At 38.1% G+C, this 19,520-nt stretch overlaps 1 protein-coding gene across 1 annotated transcript; it reads right to left on the reverse strand.

Annotated features, from left to right (window-relative positions):
• Positions 1-549: 549 nt before the first annotated feature.
• LOC148867425 (catalytics) lies at positions 550-19,206 on the reverse strand. Its single transcript, XM_088980205.1, has 15 exons — positions 18,798-19,206; positions 18,623-18,695; positions 18,472-18,493; positions 18,273-18,351; positions 18,115-18,147; positions 17,071-17,219; positions 16,724-16,880; positions 15,829-16,069; positions 4,068-4,309; positions 3,281-3,550; positions 3,053-3,163; positions 1,886-2,110; positions 1,614-1,817; positions 1,339-1,515; positions 550-1,006 (listed from the first exon to the last, which is right to left on the reverse strand). The coding sequence occupies exons 1-15, from the start codon at positions 19,179-19,181 to the stop codon at positions 824-826; spliced, it is 2,550 nt and encodes an 849-aa protein (XP_088836331.1). The 5' UTR covers positions 19,182-19,206; the 3' UTR covers positions 550-823.
• Between the last annotated feature and the right edge of the window lie 314 nt (positions 19,207-19,520).

A 19,520-nucleotide genomic window follows, 5' to 3' on the forward strand; every position in this document is an offset into this window, starting at 1 on the left:
TGACTTTAAAAAAAATCTAAAATTTGAGACTGTTCGTTTTATTATCAAATATTTAGATGATTGATAAAAAGAATTAGATGGCATTTTGTACTTTTCAAATGTCAATGACTGATTAAGTGCGGATACTGAATTGTCACATTTTGAAAATTCAATACTAAATTATTGCATTTTAAAATTTATGGACCAAATTATCACTCGAGCCAAAATACAGGGTACTGAAAGAATTTTCCCTTTTTAACCATGGAAAAGGACTGATTTTGAACTTGTTTGATACTCATAAAGAAACCAAAACGGAACACAAGAGAAGAACAACTCAAGAAATACAACCACTTCACTAGATCCCAGTTCCCAAACAGCAAAATCTCATTTGTGGCTTTTCCCACGCCCACCACCGAACAGGGCTGCTGTCTTAATTGAATGTCAATCTATAGATACACAAGTACATCAGTACATCATACATCAGGTCACCAAGTCGTCGTCATCGTCGTCATCCTAACCCTTATCCCAACTATATGGGGTTCGGCTAATCAGATCACTGAGGTGATTGGGTGGTATAAATATGTTGGTATTTAGATTAATCGTCAAAAGTCGACATAGCATTCAAACAACATACATATGGTATAACTGTCAAACTGAGCTGTACTACATCTACAATATGTATGAGGTATGAAATGTAAATCCTCCTTACCCAGCTTCGTCCCTTCATAAATGACCAGACATAGTCTAGTAGATAGCAACATAAACACTAACTCGGCAGCTCAGTAGGTTGTGCCGCTTGTCCGCATGATAATTCGTTTTGAAAACAACATGCTTCAATATCTATCTACTTGAGCAAGGTCTTGAGAAGTTCGGGATCAGTGATGGGAGAACTGCATGTGAACTTCTGGCAGACAAGAGCAACCACCTTCTCTGGGGAAGTTCTGTTCTTTGCCACGAGGGCAATGTTCTCGTTGTAACCTTCCCAGAACTGCATTTCTTCTTGGTTGCTTGAGTCTATGTGAATAACCTGTCATTGAGTCCATTCAGGGAGAACATACTGTGACAGAAGCTAATGGGCCCCCTAAAATCATATATGGAAAAAGGAGCAATGCAAATTCCCATAGACCTGAGTGCTCTTCTATATCTCTCCCAAAATGTTGCATTGAGATGGCATGTGTCATGTATAATATTAGATATTTCATAATGAAATTAAGAACTAAACTAAAAGAAAAATTGATTACTGTGTATGACCTAAGTTCATGACTGAACATAACACAAAGTCCACCCAGAGAATTCCTTAGATCAAAGATTAGCATGATATCATGATCAGGGAACGGGAAACCTGTATCCCATACTCACAATTCTGTTTGGGTCGTATGTTGAATGAACAGAAGCAATCATATCATCAAATTCGGTAGATGGCTTACGGCCAACCAGCACAACTTGTTTCATGGAAAGAACAGAAAACATGTCTGCTGCACAGCACATCAAGGGGACAGCTATTGCAGTGTCTTTTAATTTTGATTCAAAAACCGCCTATAGAGCCATGTATCAAAATCACAAACCACATCAGTGAAAATTCAAAACTAGATTTATTTATAAAGAAGTATATTTTGAGTGAAAGGTAGACAAACCAGAAGATGCTGTGCTGTCTGCTTGTATTGGTCGGACTTGCTTGTGGCAGCCATGGAGGCCAATCTTATGAGGTTGATCATTGATACCGAGTTTCCAGATGGTTCTGCCCCATCATGATCTTCTTTTACACGGAGGAGAACAGAAGGATCTTCACCAGGAGTGTTAAAATAGCCGCCTCCCTCTCTATCGAGAAACAATTCATCCTGGAAAGACAGATCTTAGGAATACACAATCACGGAAGCTATTGCTAGCGCTAATAGTAGGTGGTTACCTGGGTATCCTGTAGCTCAATTGCCCATGATAGCCAGTTGATCCCACCACCAAACTGATACAGATCAAGCAACCCTGAAATTAAGAAGGCATAATCATCTAGAAATCCAGGTGCTCTAGATGGACCATTCCGGAAGCTGTGCTGTAGCCTGTGTGCTTGCTCATCATAAAGGTGCCTCCTGATAAAAGATGCTGCTTTTTCTCCAACTTCAAGGTACTCCTTGGGCTGAAAATAGTAAAAAGAAAATACACAATTGGTACAAAGTAGCATCATTCATTTCCCAAACAGAATGTTGCAGATACCATGGTCAGACCTTACGCCAAGGGCTTCCAGTGAGCCCCTTACAATAGGTGACTGTGACTTAGTTACCAAGGCACTAACTGATACTCTGATACCTCAATCACAACCCAAAAGATCTCATCAAAGAGATCAAGGTAAGACAAACCAGACACCCATAACAAAATAACCCAGTAAATGTTGCCACAGCCCACAAATAAATTATGCCCTAAATGGGAACTTTGCTAGATAATATTGCAACCCATGAAGGCACTCCAAAGCTTGGATTTTGCAACGAGTTTAACCATCTGGTACCATTACAAAATTTTATGTGACAAAATTTTATGTATTTCTCGTATTGTTGGTTGGCCAAATATAAACTTCCAAGTTTGAATTAACACTTGGTTCAGTCTATATGATAAAATTTCCACTTGAGAATATTATGTTTCCCATCTATATGAGACATAAAAGCCATGTTGATTTTATATGACATATTTACAACAGTATATATAAATTTTTAGACAAGATAATGAAATATTTCCACCTCTCTTGTCAGGAAAAATCTTCAAGAGAAAGTTGTCTTTAGGGCCTTTCAATTTGACCAAGTATATCTACAGGTTACATTATTATTTCCATGAATCTATATCCAAGTCTCAAGAAATTAATTATTAATAATTTATGTATGTCAACTGTGCAAAGCATGATAACAGGAAAATAAGAGACAAACATTGCTCAAGAAAAAAACATTATATCATTTCTCAAAGAGGAGGCAATTGATTCTTCTTCTTATACATTCACATAGGTGAAGATAACTAAAAATAAAGCACGATAGCAGATGACAAGATCAGATTTATAATATTGAACATGTCCTAAATAAAGATGGAGCCTTACATTGCAACCAAGAACAGGAAAATTGAATCTGGTCATTTCAGCTTCTCCCCTGAGAATTTGGGAAGCTCTTGCAAAGGCTGAAATTGCAAGTCCGTTCCATGAAACAATTACCTAGGCAAGCACCTGATCAGTTATAAGGTGCATAATAAGTAAGCTAAAAGTTGAAAAATATTACAAGGAAGTAAGAATAGTGTATTCTTGCTTAGACTGAACATGAGAAAAAGGTACCTTATCATCCAAATGTGGTCGTGGTCGTGGTCGTTTTGATCTGAAATCAAAAAGCTTTCTTTTGCATGCACCTAGAACATCTAAATATTCATCCTTGGACATATTATGCTTTGATGCCATTGCAGAAGTATCATTCCTCTCTATTAGAACATTTTTCCCCTTGAATTCATTGTGAGGATCACTCATCCTTGAAAGGTCACAGTTGCCTGATAGTTTAATATAATAATGATCCATGAAAAGATTTGCATGTTCTCCAACTATATCCTCAACCTATAGCATAAAGAGCAAATATTAGAGAAAGTACAGTTACTGTCAATAAGGAAGATGAATTCAATGATTACAATTAAATAATCCCATACATCAAGTGAAAAATTCAAAAACAAGCGTTATAGTTCACTATTAAATGGGATACGGAATGAGTTCCACACATAACTGTGTGTAGGTTGTCAAATACCATTCCAAGCTAGGGAATGGCAGGTTCCCCATTTGTTAACATGGAAGCTACTCACTTAAGAGATCATACAACATAGGAATAGATGATAAGTAGGTTTTTTCTATACTTAGAGTGAAGATCCAAAACATGTAATCAAATATGCACCATTCTGTAGAATATAATAATTCTGTCTAGAGTCTTGAATAGTCGAAATTAAGATCCAAAGCATGTAAGAAGATCAAAATTATCTAAGCCTCATCCCATCTATACGAGTATTGTTGAAAAGATCGGTCTTGCCTATGCCCATAAATACTACATCAAAATTGAAAAACTCAGAAAAGCTAATTGATAGACCTCTTGACTTGTCCAAATGTAGAAGGCTCCTTCCTTTTTTCTTGGAGCACCCTCAAATTCAGCACTATCTGCATCTTCTGCTGAATATATTTCACCTTCCACTCCTATCATATCTCTCCTCAAATAGTCAAGGATATCCCGAGCAACAGAAGAATAAAATGTATCTTTTGTAATTGAAAATGCATCCAAATAAACATTAGCAATCTGGCCCTGATCATACAACATCTTTTCAAAGTGTGGAACTGCAAAACATAGATATTGTGTCAATTATAAAAATAAAATAAACTAACAAGCTAAGAAATGGACATGAATCAAGTTAAAAGAGGAACTTATTTTATGCATCAGAAGGAAGAACAAATCTATTCAAACTGTCTTTTCCATTTGTATATATTGAGATCTTTGATGCATGGGAAGTGAGTGTAGTTTTGGTCAACACATAATCCCTTGCTACTCATGTGAAGTTGCAACAGACTTAGCACTTCTCAAGTTACCAAGCCAATAAAGGGGCAGTGAATGGAAAATATGTTAGACAGGATTGGAACAACAAAGCTGAAGGCAACAACACACATACAAAAACAAAACTGCACAGGTAACCATGCATGATTGTGTCTCACGTAGTGTTGCATAGACACTCCACCTTCACAGGGGCACACAAGTCAATTCATGTCTGACACTCCAAAATACTTGTTACTCAGCTATAGTGTAAATCAGGCATTTATCTACCAAAATTGCCCACCACATCTGACTCTCCAAAAAGTATGAATCCTCACTTTAAACACCTCTATGCAACAGTCATCCAACCATTTAAACTGTCCAATAGGGCACTCTAGTATTTATATTTTTCCATTTTACACATAAATTATGATCCATTGCTTGTTGGATCTTTTCCAATTAGCATTGACGTCAGGAAAAATAATGAAAATGAACTAGTGTGACCACGTGTTTCATGGACTCCTGGACACGTGTCAGATTCTGACTCCCAGATTGGAGTCCATGAAACACTACTCTATTTTCTGAAGTTGTAGAACGTAGCAGAAACCACAAACTTAATTAGTAAATGGTGGATATAGTGACAAGAAACAATTCAACACCAGACATACCGATGTTTCTTTTTATCAGCAACAACGATATGAATTTCACTGATGTGAATAGAAGAATCTCTGCTACCTAAGGAAGAAGGTTGCAGAGTACAAGGAGAACATTAGGTTGCTGTTTTTTTTTTTGATAAATAAATAGAACCTTTTATTAATTTGGAAATATTAGCACATACAAGCAGCCCATGGAGAGGCACGAGCTGTGATCTCTCCACTAAAGAAGAAAACAAAAGCAATAATAAGTTACAGTTGTGCCCAATACAAAACTTCCCTATCTGCCCCTTGCTTGGCTAGACAGTCTGCCATAGCATTTGCTGATCTCCCCACCCATTGTATTCTTAGGTCCATGTTTCTTGTCAGCAACTTAAATCTTTTATTTTCATTCCTGAAACACCAAACTACCGACTCTGGGTTCTGCAACCAGCTCATTACAACCTTTGAGTCACCTTCAACTATTAGCTGTTTCACCCCTAATTGAGCTGCGAACCGAACACCTTGCAGGGCAGCAAATAGTTCTGCTCTAGTAGAGTCTCCCACTCCTAAAGGACCTGAGAAGATAAGAATCACATTCCCGACTTCATTCCTCAATACCCCACATAAGAACAGCAGTTTGCTGTTCACAACTCTCTTCCTGGCCCTGGTGTGTACCCCACTCACGCTGCACCCCTACAGACTGTTAGCAGATCCTGAAACACACCTGAACAAGCAGTAAAGGGTTGTGTTTATCATCCAATTTACCATTACTTGACAGTCTCCCTCAACTTGTATCTGCCTAACCTATACATGTAGCAAACTTTGATCCTTGTAATAGGGCTAATAGCTCTCAGTGTGTTTCCTATACATTACATGTAGCAAACACACCTGTTCACAACTCTCATCCCGGCCCTGGTGTGTACTCCACCAACGCTGCACCCCTACAGACTGATAGCAGATCCTGAAACACACCTGAACAAGCAGTTAAGGATTGTAGCCATGACTATTGCTTCTCTAACCAGAAATCTTATTATCCATAGTGTTTCCCTGATATCATCCAATTTACCATTACTTGACAGTCTCCCTCAACTTGTATCTGCCCAACCTATACATGTAACAAACTTTAATCCTTGTAATAGAGCTACTTCTCTCAGTGTGTTTCCATTACCAATAGGCCCTGAGAAGCTATGCAAAATATTTCCACTATCATCTCTAACCACACATTCAATACTTTAAAGTGCTCCATGGCCCTCCAAAATCCACCATTATTTGCTATCTTCTATTTGAAAGTCCCATTACAATCAGCCAACTTCGCATTAACTTGTCCATGGTAACGCCTTAAAAAACATCGCATGATTGTATCCAAAGAAGGCTTCTTACCATAATGAGATCTATAAGTTGGTCTACATTTAGTTGTTCTCAAAGACTGTTACATTTATTTTGCAACATAGGACTCCATAATGTTGCAGCTCTTGTGCAATGATACATTAGAATATGCCTTTTTGTATGATAAAGACAAGAAAAAGACAAAAACAGCTCACAAACATTTGGAGGTGATATCCAGGATGCCCCAAAGAAAGAGGGAAAGTGATTCCCTAGCTCAGACTGACATGACAAAAAGATGATAAATACTGATATAGGATTGTCTGTTATGAGTCCAAAGGACCGATAGCTCTGATACCAAATTGATGTAGGAATTATCTAAAGCAAGGATGAGCCTAAGAGGGTTAAAGTATAGCTCTGATACCAAATTGATGTAGGAATTGTATAAAGCAAGGATGAGCTTAAGAGGGTTAAAATATGTTTGGGGACAATTTTAGGACTAAAGGAGGAGGTTGATTAGGTTAGGAGGGATATTGGGGCTTGATTGTAATAAGTTGTAAATTTATCCTAAAATTATGAAAAGTTTTAAACAGGGAAATAGGTTGAAGGTTAGATTTTTTCAACAAAATTTTGTAGGTAAAATTTTCCTTTACAGATATGAAAGGGGTACCAAATTTAACATGGTTTAGAGTATGCCTTGAACAGAAAGAATAAAATTATGGGATGTGAAAGAAAAACCTTGAAAATTACAGAACCTAGGGTTTTGGGGTGTGATTTGAGATGAGTTTTGGCCAAATAAAAGGTAAGGATCTATGGAAGCATCAATCAAACATTGCCTGGCATGAAAGGATATAAACTACTAAAATGGGAAAATTTCAGGTCCCAGCATAAATCGGAAGAAAACGTATCTGGATAGATTCCAATCCTTTAGAAGTGTTGAATGAACTTCTTTAATGATTGTGATCGTTTGATGGCAGTAATACTGCTTGTAAAAGTAGAGAGTAGATGAAGATAAAGAAGAAAGAGAAAACATGTAATCACTTAATAGGGACCTGAATCACTCTGGGGTTTATTGGGAACCAATCAGCATAAACATAATATGCATATGATTAACTTAAATATCATTCCAATATTTTTTTACCAAAAAAAATAAAGATTGTAATGATAAGGTGGACAGTTGTACTAGAACTGGGAAAAATTGAAATTACAGAATTATCATTATCATAACTCCTAAACAATTTGACCAATGACTCTGAATTTGTAAATAATAACCAACTATGACTAGGCAGATCAAATTATTAGGCCAGACCCCACAAACCTGTAAAATGAGAAAGCACACATACTGTCTAAAATTATACATTTCCACTGACAACAACAATTTAACATTTGTTGGTTTGACCAAGGATTTTAAAGAAATAAGAACAAATGAACCACAAGATTCTAGACCCTAAATTCTTTCATCCACTATGGATAGACAAATGAAAAAGAACTACAAGACAAGATGATGATTATAAGTAATAATAAAACTAAATCAAAAGATATCTACCTTGGTATAGTACCCCCCCCCCTCCCCCAACCAAAAAAAAGAAAAATCATTCAGTTGACCACCCAATAAGTTCGTGGAATTCTATATTTTAAATGCATACATTATGTATGCTAATTTTCTGGAAATTTAAAATAACGCCTATAGCACTCCTAATGAGTTATCTTGTTTGAAATGGCCAAACAGTGAACTGAAGTATCGAGTCCTCCTACTTAGAATGTTACAATGGCAAAAGGTGAAGTTGACCTGCAGAAGATGGAACTATCTGGACACTGGACTTTCAGTACTGTGTTAAAGGATTTTATTTATTACTGGTCAAGTCACAGAATTATGACATCCTTAAGACTACAAATCAAGAATTAGAGTAAATAGGTTTGGCAAAGAGTATATGGAGATTTCCAAGGTCTAAAACCAATACAGAAGTTTTTATAGTGCTTCTTTCTCATAATAGATTTGGTTTTCATTCAGAAAGATTCCAAAGATATGAGGAGAATAAATCCTAAACAAAAATAGGACAGGATAGTAAAACGTTGATATAATTTATTTTACTCTCTTGTAATGATAAGGATGCCATATCCTTTACGCTTTTTGACAACCTAAAGAATTTGTGCGAAGTCAATGAAGGACCTGAATTTTTCGTTTTTTTTTTTTGGAAAATAGAATTGGTTCATTATCTACTGTAGGTATTCCTTCCAGAAAAGAGAAACGAGAACCAGATCCTGGAGTTGGAAGTTGAAACTTAGTTAAACAAAGCCAACCAGCTACTTGGTTATAAAATTTTTAAAATTGCAATAAGTGAAACCTATATTCCCCACTGTAACACATAAAAAGGGAAAAAAATACTACCCAACCAAGTCAAAGCCTCTTGCAAGCACAAGTTACCAAGGTTTTAAAAGGTTGAAGGCAGAGGCAAGGCAGCTGGGCTTGGAGAGGCCACATGTAAACCTAAAAAAAATACAAAAAGTAGTCAATGAAGTTTATAAACCACAAATATATGCACTTAATTTTTTTCTTTACCATATATAAGATATTATATTTTTGAACCTCATTCTCATATTTTGTTCTTAATAGTTACTCTAAATTTAGCGTCTTGTTCACTTTCAAGCAATATAACATTATTGATGATAAATGGCCAATGATGACAAATAGAAGGCTTGTTTCTTAAATTTTCTCGAAAAAAAAAACATTATTGATGATAAACTAAACAAATTTTGTTTCCCAATTAAAAATAATTAATTTCCTTTTATTTACAAATTGGGGCCACAAAATATGTAGTGTGGTCTCTGGTTATATATTTTGTCATTGGAAGATTAGGACAAAACATTAAATGAATCCTAGAGTAAGGTTGCTGTTGCAAAATACCAGCTTTAAACAGTAGAATGGTATGTAACATTCATTTTAATACAAATTAATTGTGGAAATTTTTCATATACTTTAAAAAAATGATTCCCAGACGGTTAAAAAGCAATCTGGTTGTTCTGCCTTTTTTTATGTTTAACTACATTTTACATGGGACAACAAATAAATATAGACAATTGATCCTCTAATCATACATTAAGTGTTAAATTATTGGAGCTATTCACCGCAACTACAACATGGTTGCCCCAAACCCAAGAATTTCATATTTAAAATACAACTTTCAAGGTTTTGTTAGGCTTAGCCAGTAGGGCTCATTTTCGCAATAAGAGAAGTAATAAATGGCAAGGAAATGTGGGATGGCATCTCAGGTTATTCACCTTGATTTTTTGAAATTTCTTTTCTTTTCCTCTCTCTCTCTGTGAACGTGTTTTGTTCCAGAGGTATATTAATGGCAATGCTCCCTATGTTCTTCACCATACATGTAAATGGTCTTGCTACTTTGTTAGACTACAGATTGGAGTCTGGAGAAAAGTAACCACATGATGCTTCTATGTATGTCCTGGTCTGCATGGTACACTACTCTATGATCATCCAAAAGAAGGGTCTTGATTTATTGAAAAGCCACTCATCAGAAGGGCACTTTATGGAATGGTCCATTATGTGATGGAAATTACACCAACACAAGGTGGGGTAGGGATATTAAAAATATTCAAGTCTCAAGTTAAAAAAGTGCTCCCTCATTGAGATGACAGTCCCACTCCCCTAAAGAGAACTTTTTAGAGTAGAGAATGGTGCTATAAAAAGCTGGCTAATTGTGGTTTTTTGGCTTTAAATAATTAAATTTTATCCAGAAATTAGAGGATACACACCTGCACCTTTGTTGATGCGAGAGGCACACACAACTCTGCATGCATCTCTAAGAAATTGAGGCATAGGTTTTCTTGTGAAACATTAGCCATTATATAGGTGTAATTTGTTCATCTTTGAAGATTTTCCTATTTTATATCAGTATGTATGATGCATTGAGTAGAAATTACTAATTGCAGATTTAGTCGAGTTTCTTGAGAAAGGAAAGAGGGGGAAGATGAAGATTTCAGCAGTAGAGAAGAAAGGAGAAGAAGAAAAAAGTAGGAAGTCAAACAAGATTGTAAAATTAACCCTAGCCGCCTACCTCTCATTATATTTATACTCAACTTAAATGATGAGACATTACAAGGATGCCATTAGTAGGGTGGCTACTAATATAGCTGAACAGTCACAACTTAAAAAAACATAAACTAATGGGCCTAAAGACCAACAACTTCCTAACTAAATAAAAAACAACTTGGACCAACTCAACACTCCCTCTCAAGTTGGGAGTAAATGTCACACATTCCCAACTTGCGTAGATCATGCTCCAGCTTATTCTTTGCAACACCTTTTGTGAAAACATCAGCGAGCTGCAGATCAGAAGCAATGTATGGAAGACAAACTTCTCCAGAAGTTACCCTTTCTCTGATAAAATGTCTATCCACTTCAATGCGCTTAGTTCGGTCATGCTAGACTGGGTTATGGGCAATGTAAATTGCTGCCTGGTTATCACAGTATAGCATCATAGGTTCTTCTCCCTGTACACAAATTTCTTCTATTAGGGAATGGATCCAAAGAAGTTCTGAAACTCCATGTGCCATGGCCCTGTATTCGGCTTCAACACTTGATCTTGCCACCACTGTTTGTTTCTTACTCTTCCATGAGACAATGTTACCCCCAACAAGGGTGCACACTCTTGAAGTTGATCTCCTATCATCAAGGCATCTTGCCCGATCTGCATTTGTATAAGCCTCTAGTTTCAACTGTCCATGATCAGTAAACAATATGCCTTTGCCCGGGTGTCCCTTCAGATAAACAAGAATCCTGTCAACTGCCTCCCAATGCTGGATTCGTGGAGCATGCATGTATTGACTTACTACACTTACTGCATAGGAAATGCCTGATCTTGTCATACACAAGTATAGCAGCCGACCCACAAGTCTTTGATATCTCCCAATGTCCTTTACTGGTTCACCTTCTGATGCATTGATTTTATGGTTCTGATCAATAAGGGTGCTGATTGCCTTTGTTCCAAGCTTCCTTGTCTCTTGAAGAAGATCCAAGACATACTTCCTTTGAGAGATAAAAATTCCATGTTTTGATCTTGCAACTTCAATGCCTAAGAAGTATCTCAGTTCTCCAAGATCCTTAATTTCAAATTCTTTATGTAGGTTCCTTTTCAAACCATCAATCTCACTCAGATCATTCCCGATGACAACAATATCAACCACATAAACAATTAGGACTGACACCAAAGATCCCCTTCGCTTCACAAACAAGGTGTGATCGGATTGAGTCTGAGTGTAGCCAAAAGCAATCAAGGCCTTTCTGAATCTATCAAACCATGTTCTATGAGATTGTTTCAAGCCATAAAATGACTTCTTAAGCCTGCATACCTTTCCCTTTTCAGTATCATTGTAAAAGCTAGCAGGAAGATCTATATACACTTCTTCTTGCAGATCCCCATTTAGGAAAGCATTATTCACATCAAGTTGAAACAAGGGCCAAGAGTATGAGGCAGCAAGAGAAAGAAGTATCCGAACAAAGGTCATCTTTGCAACTGGTGCAAAAGTCTCTAAGTAATCAATGCCATAGGTCTGTGTGTACCCTTTTGCAATAAGTCTTGCCTTGTACATTTCTATACTTCCATATGCCTTATATTTCACTGTGTAAACCCATCTACATCCAATTGTCTCCTTGCCTTCTGGTAGATCCACAATGTCCCATGTCTGATTCTTAATCAAAACTGCCATTTCTTCCTGCATAGTTGTCTTCCACTCAGGTTTGGAGAGAGCCTCACTAACACCCTTGGGTATAGACACTGAATCAAGAGAGGAAAGAAAAGCACGATAGGAAGGAGAAAGTCCACTGTAGGATAAGTATTGTGAAATACAATGAGCAGTACACTTGGAGATCAAGGTTATCTGTAACAGTGTTAGTAGAATCAATGGGAACCAAAACAGTAGCGGGACCAAGAGGAATACCTGAATCCATGTCAGTCGAATCTAGAGTCTCCAAGGAATCAGCAGGAAGTGATGTGAGTTCTGCTGTAGTGGAATCAACCTCCTTGTGAAGTCTCTATCATAAGTAATGTTGAGAAGCAGAATGCAAAGGAGGTGGCAAGGTAGGTGACACAGGGTGATGGTCAAGCATAGGAGTAGACACAGAGACTGAAATTGGGAGAGGAATAGACTGCTGACTCACTTCCCCAAAACACTCCCCCTGAGAATGATTCTTTGAGAAGAAGTATGTGGATTCAAAAAATGTGACATCCATGGTAACATACCGGCTCCCAGAGACTAGACCATAGCAGCAGTACCCTTTCTAATTCTCTGCATATCCAAGGAAGATACACTTCTTTGCCTTGGGATCAAACTTCGAGCGGTAAGGACAGAGGAATATGAAACATCTCCCCCGAGGAAAAAGGAGACTGAATGGGGTGCTGAATCCAAGTATACGAGAGGGCACCCTGTTAATAAGATATACTGCTGTGAGAACTGCATCACCCCAAAACCAAACTGGAACGGTAGATGTGATCATCATGTTTCTTGCAATCTCAACAATGTGTCTGTTCTTCCTTTCTACAACACCATTCTGCTGTGGATTGTAGGGACAACTACTCTGATGGTCAACACCATATTCTAACAGATATGAGGCAAGGTGTCTTTCAAAATATTCTTGGGCATTGTCAGATCTGAACACCTTTATTCTTGTTACAAACTGTGTTAGTACCATCTGATGAAATTGCTTCACCAAGGATGGTACTTCATCACGGGATCTCATCAAGTAAATCCAAGAGTATCGTGAAAAATCATCCGCAAATAAGAAAAAATATCGATAGCCTTCCATAGAAGGAACATGGTAAGGGCTCCGCACATCCGAATGAATAACATCAAAAGAAGAAGAACATCTTTTATTACTAGGTTTAAATGAATGTCTACAGTGCTTTCTAAGTTGACAACCTTCACACTCCAGACTTGACAAACTAACAGACTCAAAAAGTTTTGGAAACAAAAAACTCAAAGAAGAAAAAGGTAAATGGCCCAAACGATTATGCCAAAGCATAATTTGACCCACAAATCCTGCTGACATGATGATTCTAATGAGGAGGAAGTACATCCAGGAGGTAGATTCCATTCATTTCACGACCACTCTCAATCATCCTCTTTGAATCCAGATCCTGCAAGATACAATGACCAGGAGAAAAAATTATTGAGCAGTTCAGATTCTTAGTCAAACTACTAACAGATAACAAATTAGTGCTCAATCTGGAACATGAAGGACAGAGGGTAGAGAAATAGAATCACTAATCTTGACAGATCTTTTCCCAGCAAATAGGAACATGGGATCCATCAGCTGTGGAGACCATATCTCTGCTAGAACAGAGCTGGTAAGTTGAAAAAATAGTAGAGCTCTGGGTCATGTGCTCTGAGGGTAATACAAAGAGGTCCCTCCTTATCTGAAGTAGAAACATAATTTGTAGTGACGTGTGAACTACCCGTGTGAGCAAAGGAAGTAGAGTGGACTCCACCAGTGCCACCTGTACCTTGCTGTTCGCTTGCGGCTGAACTAGAACTGGTTGTATCCCGTTGGTTTAGAAGTAGCCTATACCTCTCAAGTTTGGCCCTTACTGCAGCAGCTGCAATAGACTCCAGAGCAGCTGTAGTAGGAGGGGCCGAAATGTCACCCGTAACTGCCATGTGTGTATTTCCCTTCTTATTTTTCAATCTAGTCGGCACAAGATATGGGTGAAGCTTCCAGTAAGTATCTCTTGTGTGTTTAGGCTTCTTACAGTACTCACAGATCAAATCTCTTTTGTCTTCTTGATTTCATTGCCACCCCGATTTCCACTTTGTTTAGGTTTCACAACATTTACCATGGCAGACTAATAAGGAATAAGGTTTTTCATCATCACATCTCTCCTGCTCTCCTCCCCTAACACAAAGGCATATGCCTGGGAGAGAGTAACACTGTCCCTAGAAAGAAGGTGTTGTCGTGCAATATCATACTCAAGATTAAGGCCAACAAGAAATTCAAACACCCTATACTTCTCTAGATGTTTCTGATAGGTAGCTGCATCCTTAGAGGTTTCCCAAGCAAATGTCTCTAAATGGTTAATTTCCTGCCACAGGGTTTTAAAGGCTGAAAAATAAGCTGCAACAAATCTGTCTCCCTGCCTTGTAGAAATAATCTGATTTCTCAACTAATAAGCCCTAGCAACATTCTCCCTCTTTAAATAGGTTTATGCAACCCATCCCATATTTCCTTAGCTGTATTTGCCCATAAAAAAATTTACTTATATGGGGCAACATGGAATTACACAACCAAATCATCACCATATAATTCTCCTGTACCCACCGGGAGTTGCTAGTTTCGGGTTTCACCTCTTCACCAGTGATATACCCTAATTTCCCATGAATACCAATGGCCATCTTTGCAGATTGTGACCATTCTAAGTAATTTGCACAATCCAACCTAATTGTAGTCCCAGCCCCGAAAGGGTCTCTACCACCTCCTCCAACTGGTCTCATTTCACTCCCGGGCTTATTTTCAATTCCGTGGCCCTCCATGCTTCTAAAAAAATGTAAAGAAAATAACTGAAATTTGAAACAAGATCAAACAAAACACTTTTTGGAACCAACAACACCTTTTTGGTGTCCTAGACTTTCTTCCCACAAAAGATGCATTTTCTGTGAGATGGGAGAAGAGAGAGAAAAGGCATTCGCTCTCTCTAGAAGCCTCCAAATAAGGCAGGACTTGAATTGCCCTTACAAAAAACTCCAAGGAACCCTAAAAAATTAGGGCACGACTATTAAGTCAAAATTGAAGAGTCCAACAGAAACAAGACTCTTCCCCTTTCTCCAGTTTTTCTTGATTTTGATGAGAAACCCTAGACCAGTTACAGGGCACACAGATCCACCAAAAAAAAATTCAAAAACTGGACTTACCTGAGAGCTTCGATCAACCTCTTAAATCACCATGCAGTTGGCCGATCTAGGGCTGCATGAGAGAACAACTTCAAGAAACCTTCGGCCCGCTCTGATACCAAGTAGAAATCACTAATTGCAGATTTAGTCAAGTTTCTTGTGAAAGAAAAGAGGGGGAAGATGAAGATTTCAGCAGTAGAGAAGAAAGGAGAAGAAGAAAAGAGTAGGAAGTCAACCAGGATATGTAAAATTAACCCTAGCTGCCTACCTCTCATTATATTTATACTTAACTTAAAGGATGAGATATTACAAGGATGCCCTTAGTAGGGCGGCTACTAATATAGCTGAACAGTCACAACTTAAAAAAACATAAACTAATGGGCCTAAAGCCCAACAACTTCCTAACTGAATAAAAAACAACTCGAACCAACTCAACACATTGGAAAGATAATTACTAACCCATGCAGACTTACCATGCCAGCACTCATCAACACTGTATCTATGAAAACCACCTCCAATGTGATCATGGATGCCACCTCTGGCCATGCACTGCAGACTAAAGAGCACCATTTTCAAACTTCTATTTGTCTCAGATGACTTCCCAGCTTCCTCCAGCTTCTTTGAGTGATAAAGCATCAACTGAATCTCTACAGGTCTAGGAAACTTTGGAGAAGAGCCAAACCCACCAAACTCTGGATCATAACTTCCAGCAAGCTAGTAAAGAACAACCATAAACAAATGTAAATATGAAGAGCAAAAATTTACAAAAACACAACCAAAGTAACAGACTTGGATATGTTACTTTCATCGTCTTGCTATCAGGAACATAGTATCAAAAATATTCCCAAACTACACATCATCTATGCTTGTGTTCATCTCATGACAACAGGCTGAATATATTTGTAGACATGTATGCGTGGATGTGCATACATAAATATAGACACCAAAGCAACCAATGACCAAATCAGTTCTCTCAATACTCTAGTAGAACATATCCTCATAAAATTCTCAGTGACAACCAAGAGGAAATCCACAGAAAATGGAGGATATAAGAGAGCAAACTGACTAATAACACAAAAAAACCACATGTGAATCAAAGTTTACTGAGCAAGAAACATGAGATCAACAAATCCATGAGTCAAACTGGAGACATATCATAAAATGGATCAGTCAAGACTTTGAAATTTCCTAGTTTTGAAATTGCAATAGGAGACATCAGACTATATAATTTTAGCCCTTTGGCTCTTTCTAATCCTTGTCTTTCAATAACTTGGCCAATTTATGCAGCATCTCAGTTTAAGTAGTCAAATCTTTGAACTGTTACAAGAAAGGAAATACAATAAAGGCTCCCATTTCAATAAATTTCACCTGTTCAGCGCACAAATGTAAAGCATGTTGAGAGAGTCCATCAGTTGGCGTATTAAGAGTGACACTTTTGGACAAGGCTTCTGCAAGTTGTTCTATTGCATAGGCTCCGCCTTTTACAAGCATCTCCCTTTTGGTCTCCCAAGCATCTTTCACTTTTCTGTGTAAACACAGGGATAAGTGAAAAATGAACAGGTAAGATAGTACATGTAAATTGAATTATCATTACAGGATGATGAGTCAGATCACTAAATGGTTCTTTGCATTTATGAAGTTGCTCTCTTAGCCCTGGATTATTTCTTACCAGCAGCAATAAATAAGATTGGGAACTTCATGTCCCAAATGCTAACCTGATTATGGTTTTAAAACCAGGCCGTCCATACTTGTCCTCTGGTGGGAAGTATGTTCCACCCATTAACGGCTTCAAATCAGGTGAAAGAAAAACGCTCAATGGCCAACCACCACCACCATAAAGCGCTTGCACATACGTCATGTATACCTATGTAAAAGCAGAAATTTAATGAAATCAAACCAATTTTTTCGTTCTGTATCAATTTGTTAGGTTTCTTATTCTTTCTTTCTTGGAGTGGGAATTGGTTGGAATTTCGTAGTGGAATAAAAATGGCTAGTAAGACCTATAAAAAAAAAAAGTAAAGAAATGGCTAGTGTTGCTGTCGCATGGACGACTGTCCTAAATGAATGGCATGTCTGTATTGGAGACAAGTCATAATCCAAAACTCCATGGATTCTTTGAAGGCACTTCCACACGACATTCCTTTTTTATTTCCTGGTTTATTTGACATAAATGAACAGTCAATGTACAAGATCAATGCCATTTTTCAATGGAATGTTACTTGGTAACAAAGGAAACTTTTTTTTTGCATAATGTTAGACTTCAAAAAATATGAACTATTTAATAGTATCGGCTTTTCCATAGACGTGTCCACAAGTCCATGTTTTTCATCTTCTCAAGTTAGACACTTTGGACACACGTCAGATTCCGACTCCTGTATCTGTGTCCATACGGCAGTGGAAATGGCACACCCCATATTCAGCAACTTCATTTCATATGATAAAAAATAGAACAGAAAACTCCCTAAGTTCAACTAATTAAGAGTGAAATTCTAAAACCATCAAATTCCAAGAAAAAGACGTACACGTTTCCCCACCCTTAACTTCGTTAGAATAGCATCCTAAACTCCGAATGTTCATCTTAAACCTAATCAATGCTCCTGAATGAGAAACTGAATCTCCTTAAACAGGCTTTAAACTGATTCTTGTTACAGAAATTACATCAAGGGCCAAAGATTAAAAGGATAAAAATTTAAAAACAATCTCCCGTATAAATTAGTCAGGAAATTCTTCAAGGACAAAAAAAAATCCCATTCCCTTACCTTATCAACATCCGGTCGTTCTTCTCGATCCACCTGTTGCAAGGAAATTGTTGGAATTAAAATTCACAGTTGAGAAAAGGAGATAATTCCCGATGAACAGATATTTCTAAAAGGAAAAAGCCTGATTCGCAACATTAGTTTACCGAATTCAAACTAACCTTGATACTAACAAACCAGTCATTTAGCAACTTTGCAACTTCTTCGTCCTCGAAAGATTCCACTTCCATAACATGGCACCTGAGCAGTAGCACCCAATTCCCCATCCCACCACAAATGAATCAATCAAGTGCAGAAAGAAGACATTCCGAACAAAGACACAAGTTAGAAGTAAAAGTTCCCGGAGCGGAATTGACTCACCAGTGGCAGGTGCTATATCCAACTAGTCATAAGAAGCGCCAACAAATCCAAAACCAACAGCGCGAGATTGAAATACGCCAAATACATCTAAAAAATCAGAATCCTAAACAAGAAAAAGAGGGCGACAAATTTAAAATAAGGAATGTCATACTGGACAAGAAGATTGTCATGTCTTTCCGTCGCGCTTTCTCGAATGCTTCCTCTCCCCATGGATACCAATCAACCTAAAAAAGAACAAAAAGAAAGCAATTTTTTCTCTTAATTACCTCCAGCGAGCGATAGATCCTTGCTTTTAAAGAGAAGGGCAAAGAACTGATGGTACTGACCGGATTATGAGCGTGTTGGAGAAGGTAAGGGCTATGCTCTTTGGCGAGACGGTTGGTGTGCTTGTGAGCTTGTGATGGCTTCAGGATTCCTTCAGCCATGGCGAGGAGCCTAAGAGAGTGAATGCGTCGACGGCTTATCAGTGGCGGAGGTGAATAAAGAGATGTGGATGTGGAGGTGAGAATTAATGGATGTGGAGTTGTGATAGAATTGTTGAGAGAGAGCAACGAGCGACAGAAATGGATAGATGTGGAGTAGAGCAGTGGTCTCTTGAGCATGGAAGCTCTGAAGTAGTTGTGGTTGAAAGGATTTAATAAGTATAGCGGTGAGAAGGAATACGAATGGGGAGAAGAAGGCGGCTTGAGAAGAAGAAGAAGAAGTGACATTTGGGATTCGGGCGGAGAGCGTGGACGAGATGAGTCATCCGCCCTGCTGTGCGGAGGTAGTTGGAGACGCCTGCATGCCGGTACGCACGTGGAGCGAAGTTGGGATTTTCTCACACAAAACAGGTTCCAACACCCTCCCAATATCACCTGACACCACAAATCTCATATTATGATGGGTCCCACTTTTATGGTGGCTGTGATGTTGGTATGAAATCCCAACTCTGCAGTAAGGGGCTAGGGGTAGGGGCTGTAGGGCAAGTTGGGATTTTCTCACACAAAACAGGTTACAACTTAGAGGTGTAAAGTGGGCCGTGCCCGTGGGCGGTTCGCACTAAATGC

This window comes from Nelumbo lutea, chromosome 3 (genome assembly GCF_056320005.1).
Source record: "Nelumbo lutea isolate HS-2025 chromosome 3, American lotus-T2T, whole genome shotgun sequence".
NCBI lineage: Eukaryota > Viridiplantae > Streptophyta > Magnoliopsida > Proteales > Nelumbonaceae > Nelumbo > Nelumbo lutea.

Bases quoted from the DNA above. Each gene is read 5' to 3' on its own strand.
- LOC148867425 (XM_088980205.1), bottom strand. From the start codon at position 19,181: ATGTCACTTCTTCTTCTTCTTCTCAAGCCGCCTTCTTCTCCCCATTCG. The intron at 18,352-18,471 runs GTGAGTCAATTC...GCTACTGCTCAG, and splicing joins GGATATAGCACCTGCCACTG to GTGCCATGTTATGGAAGTGG. The intron at 1,818-1,885 runs GTAACCACCTAC...CTGTCTTTCCAG, and splicing joins TTGAGCTACAGGATACCCAG to GATGAATTGTTTCTCGATAG.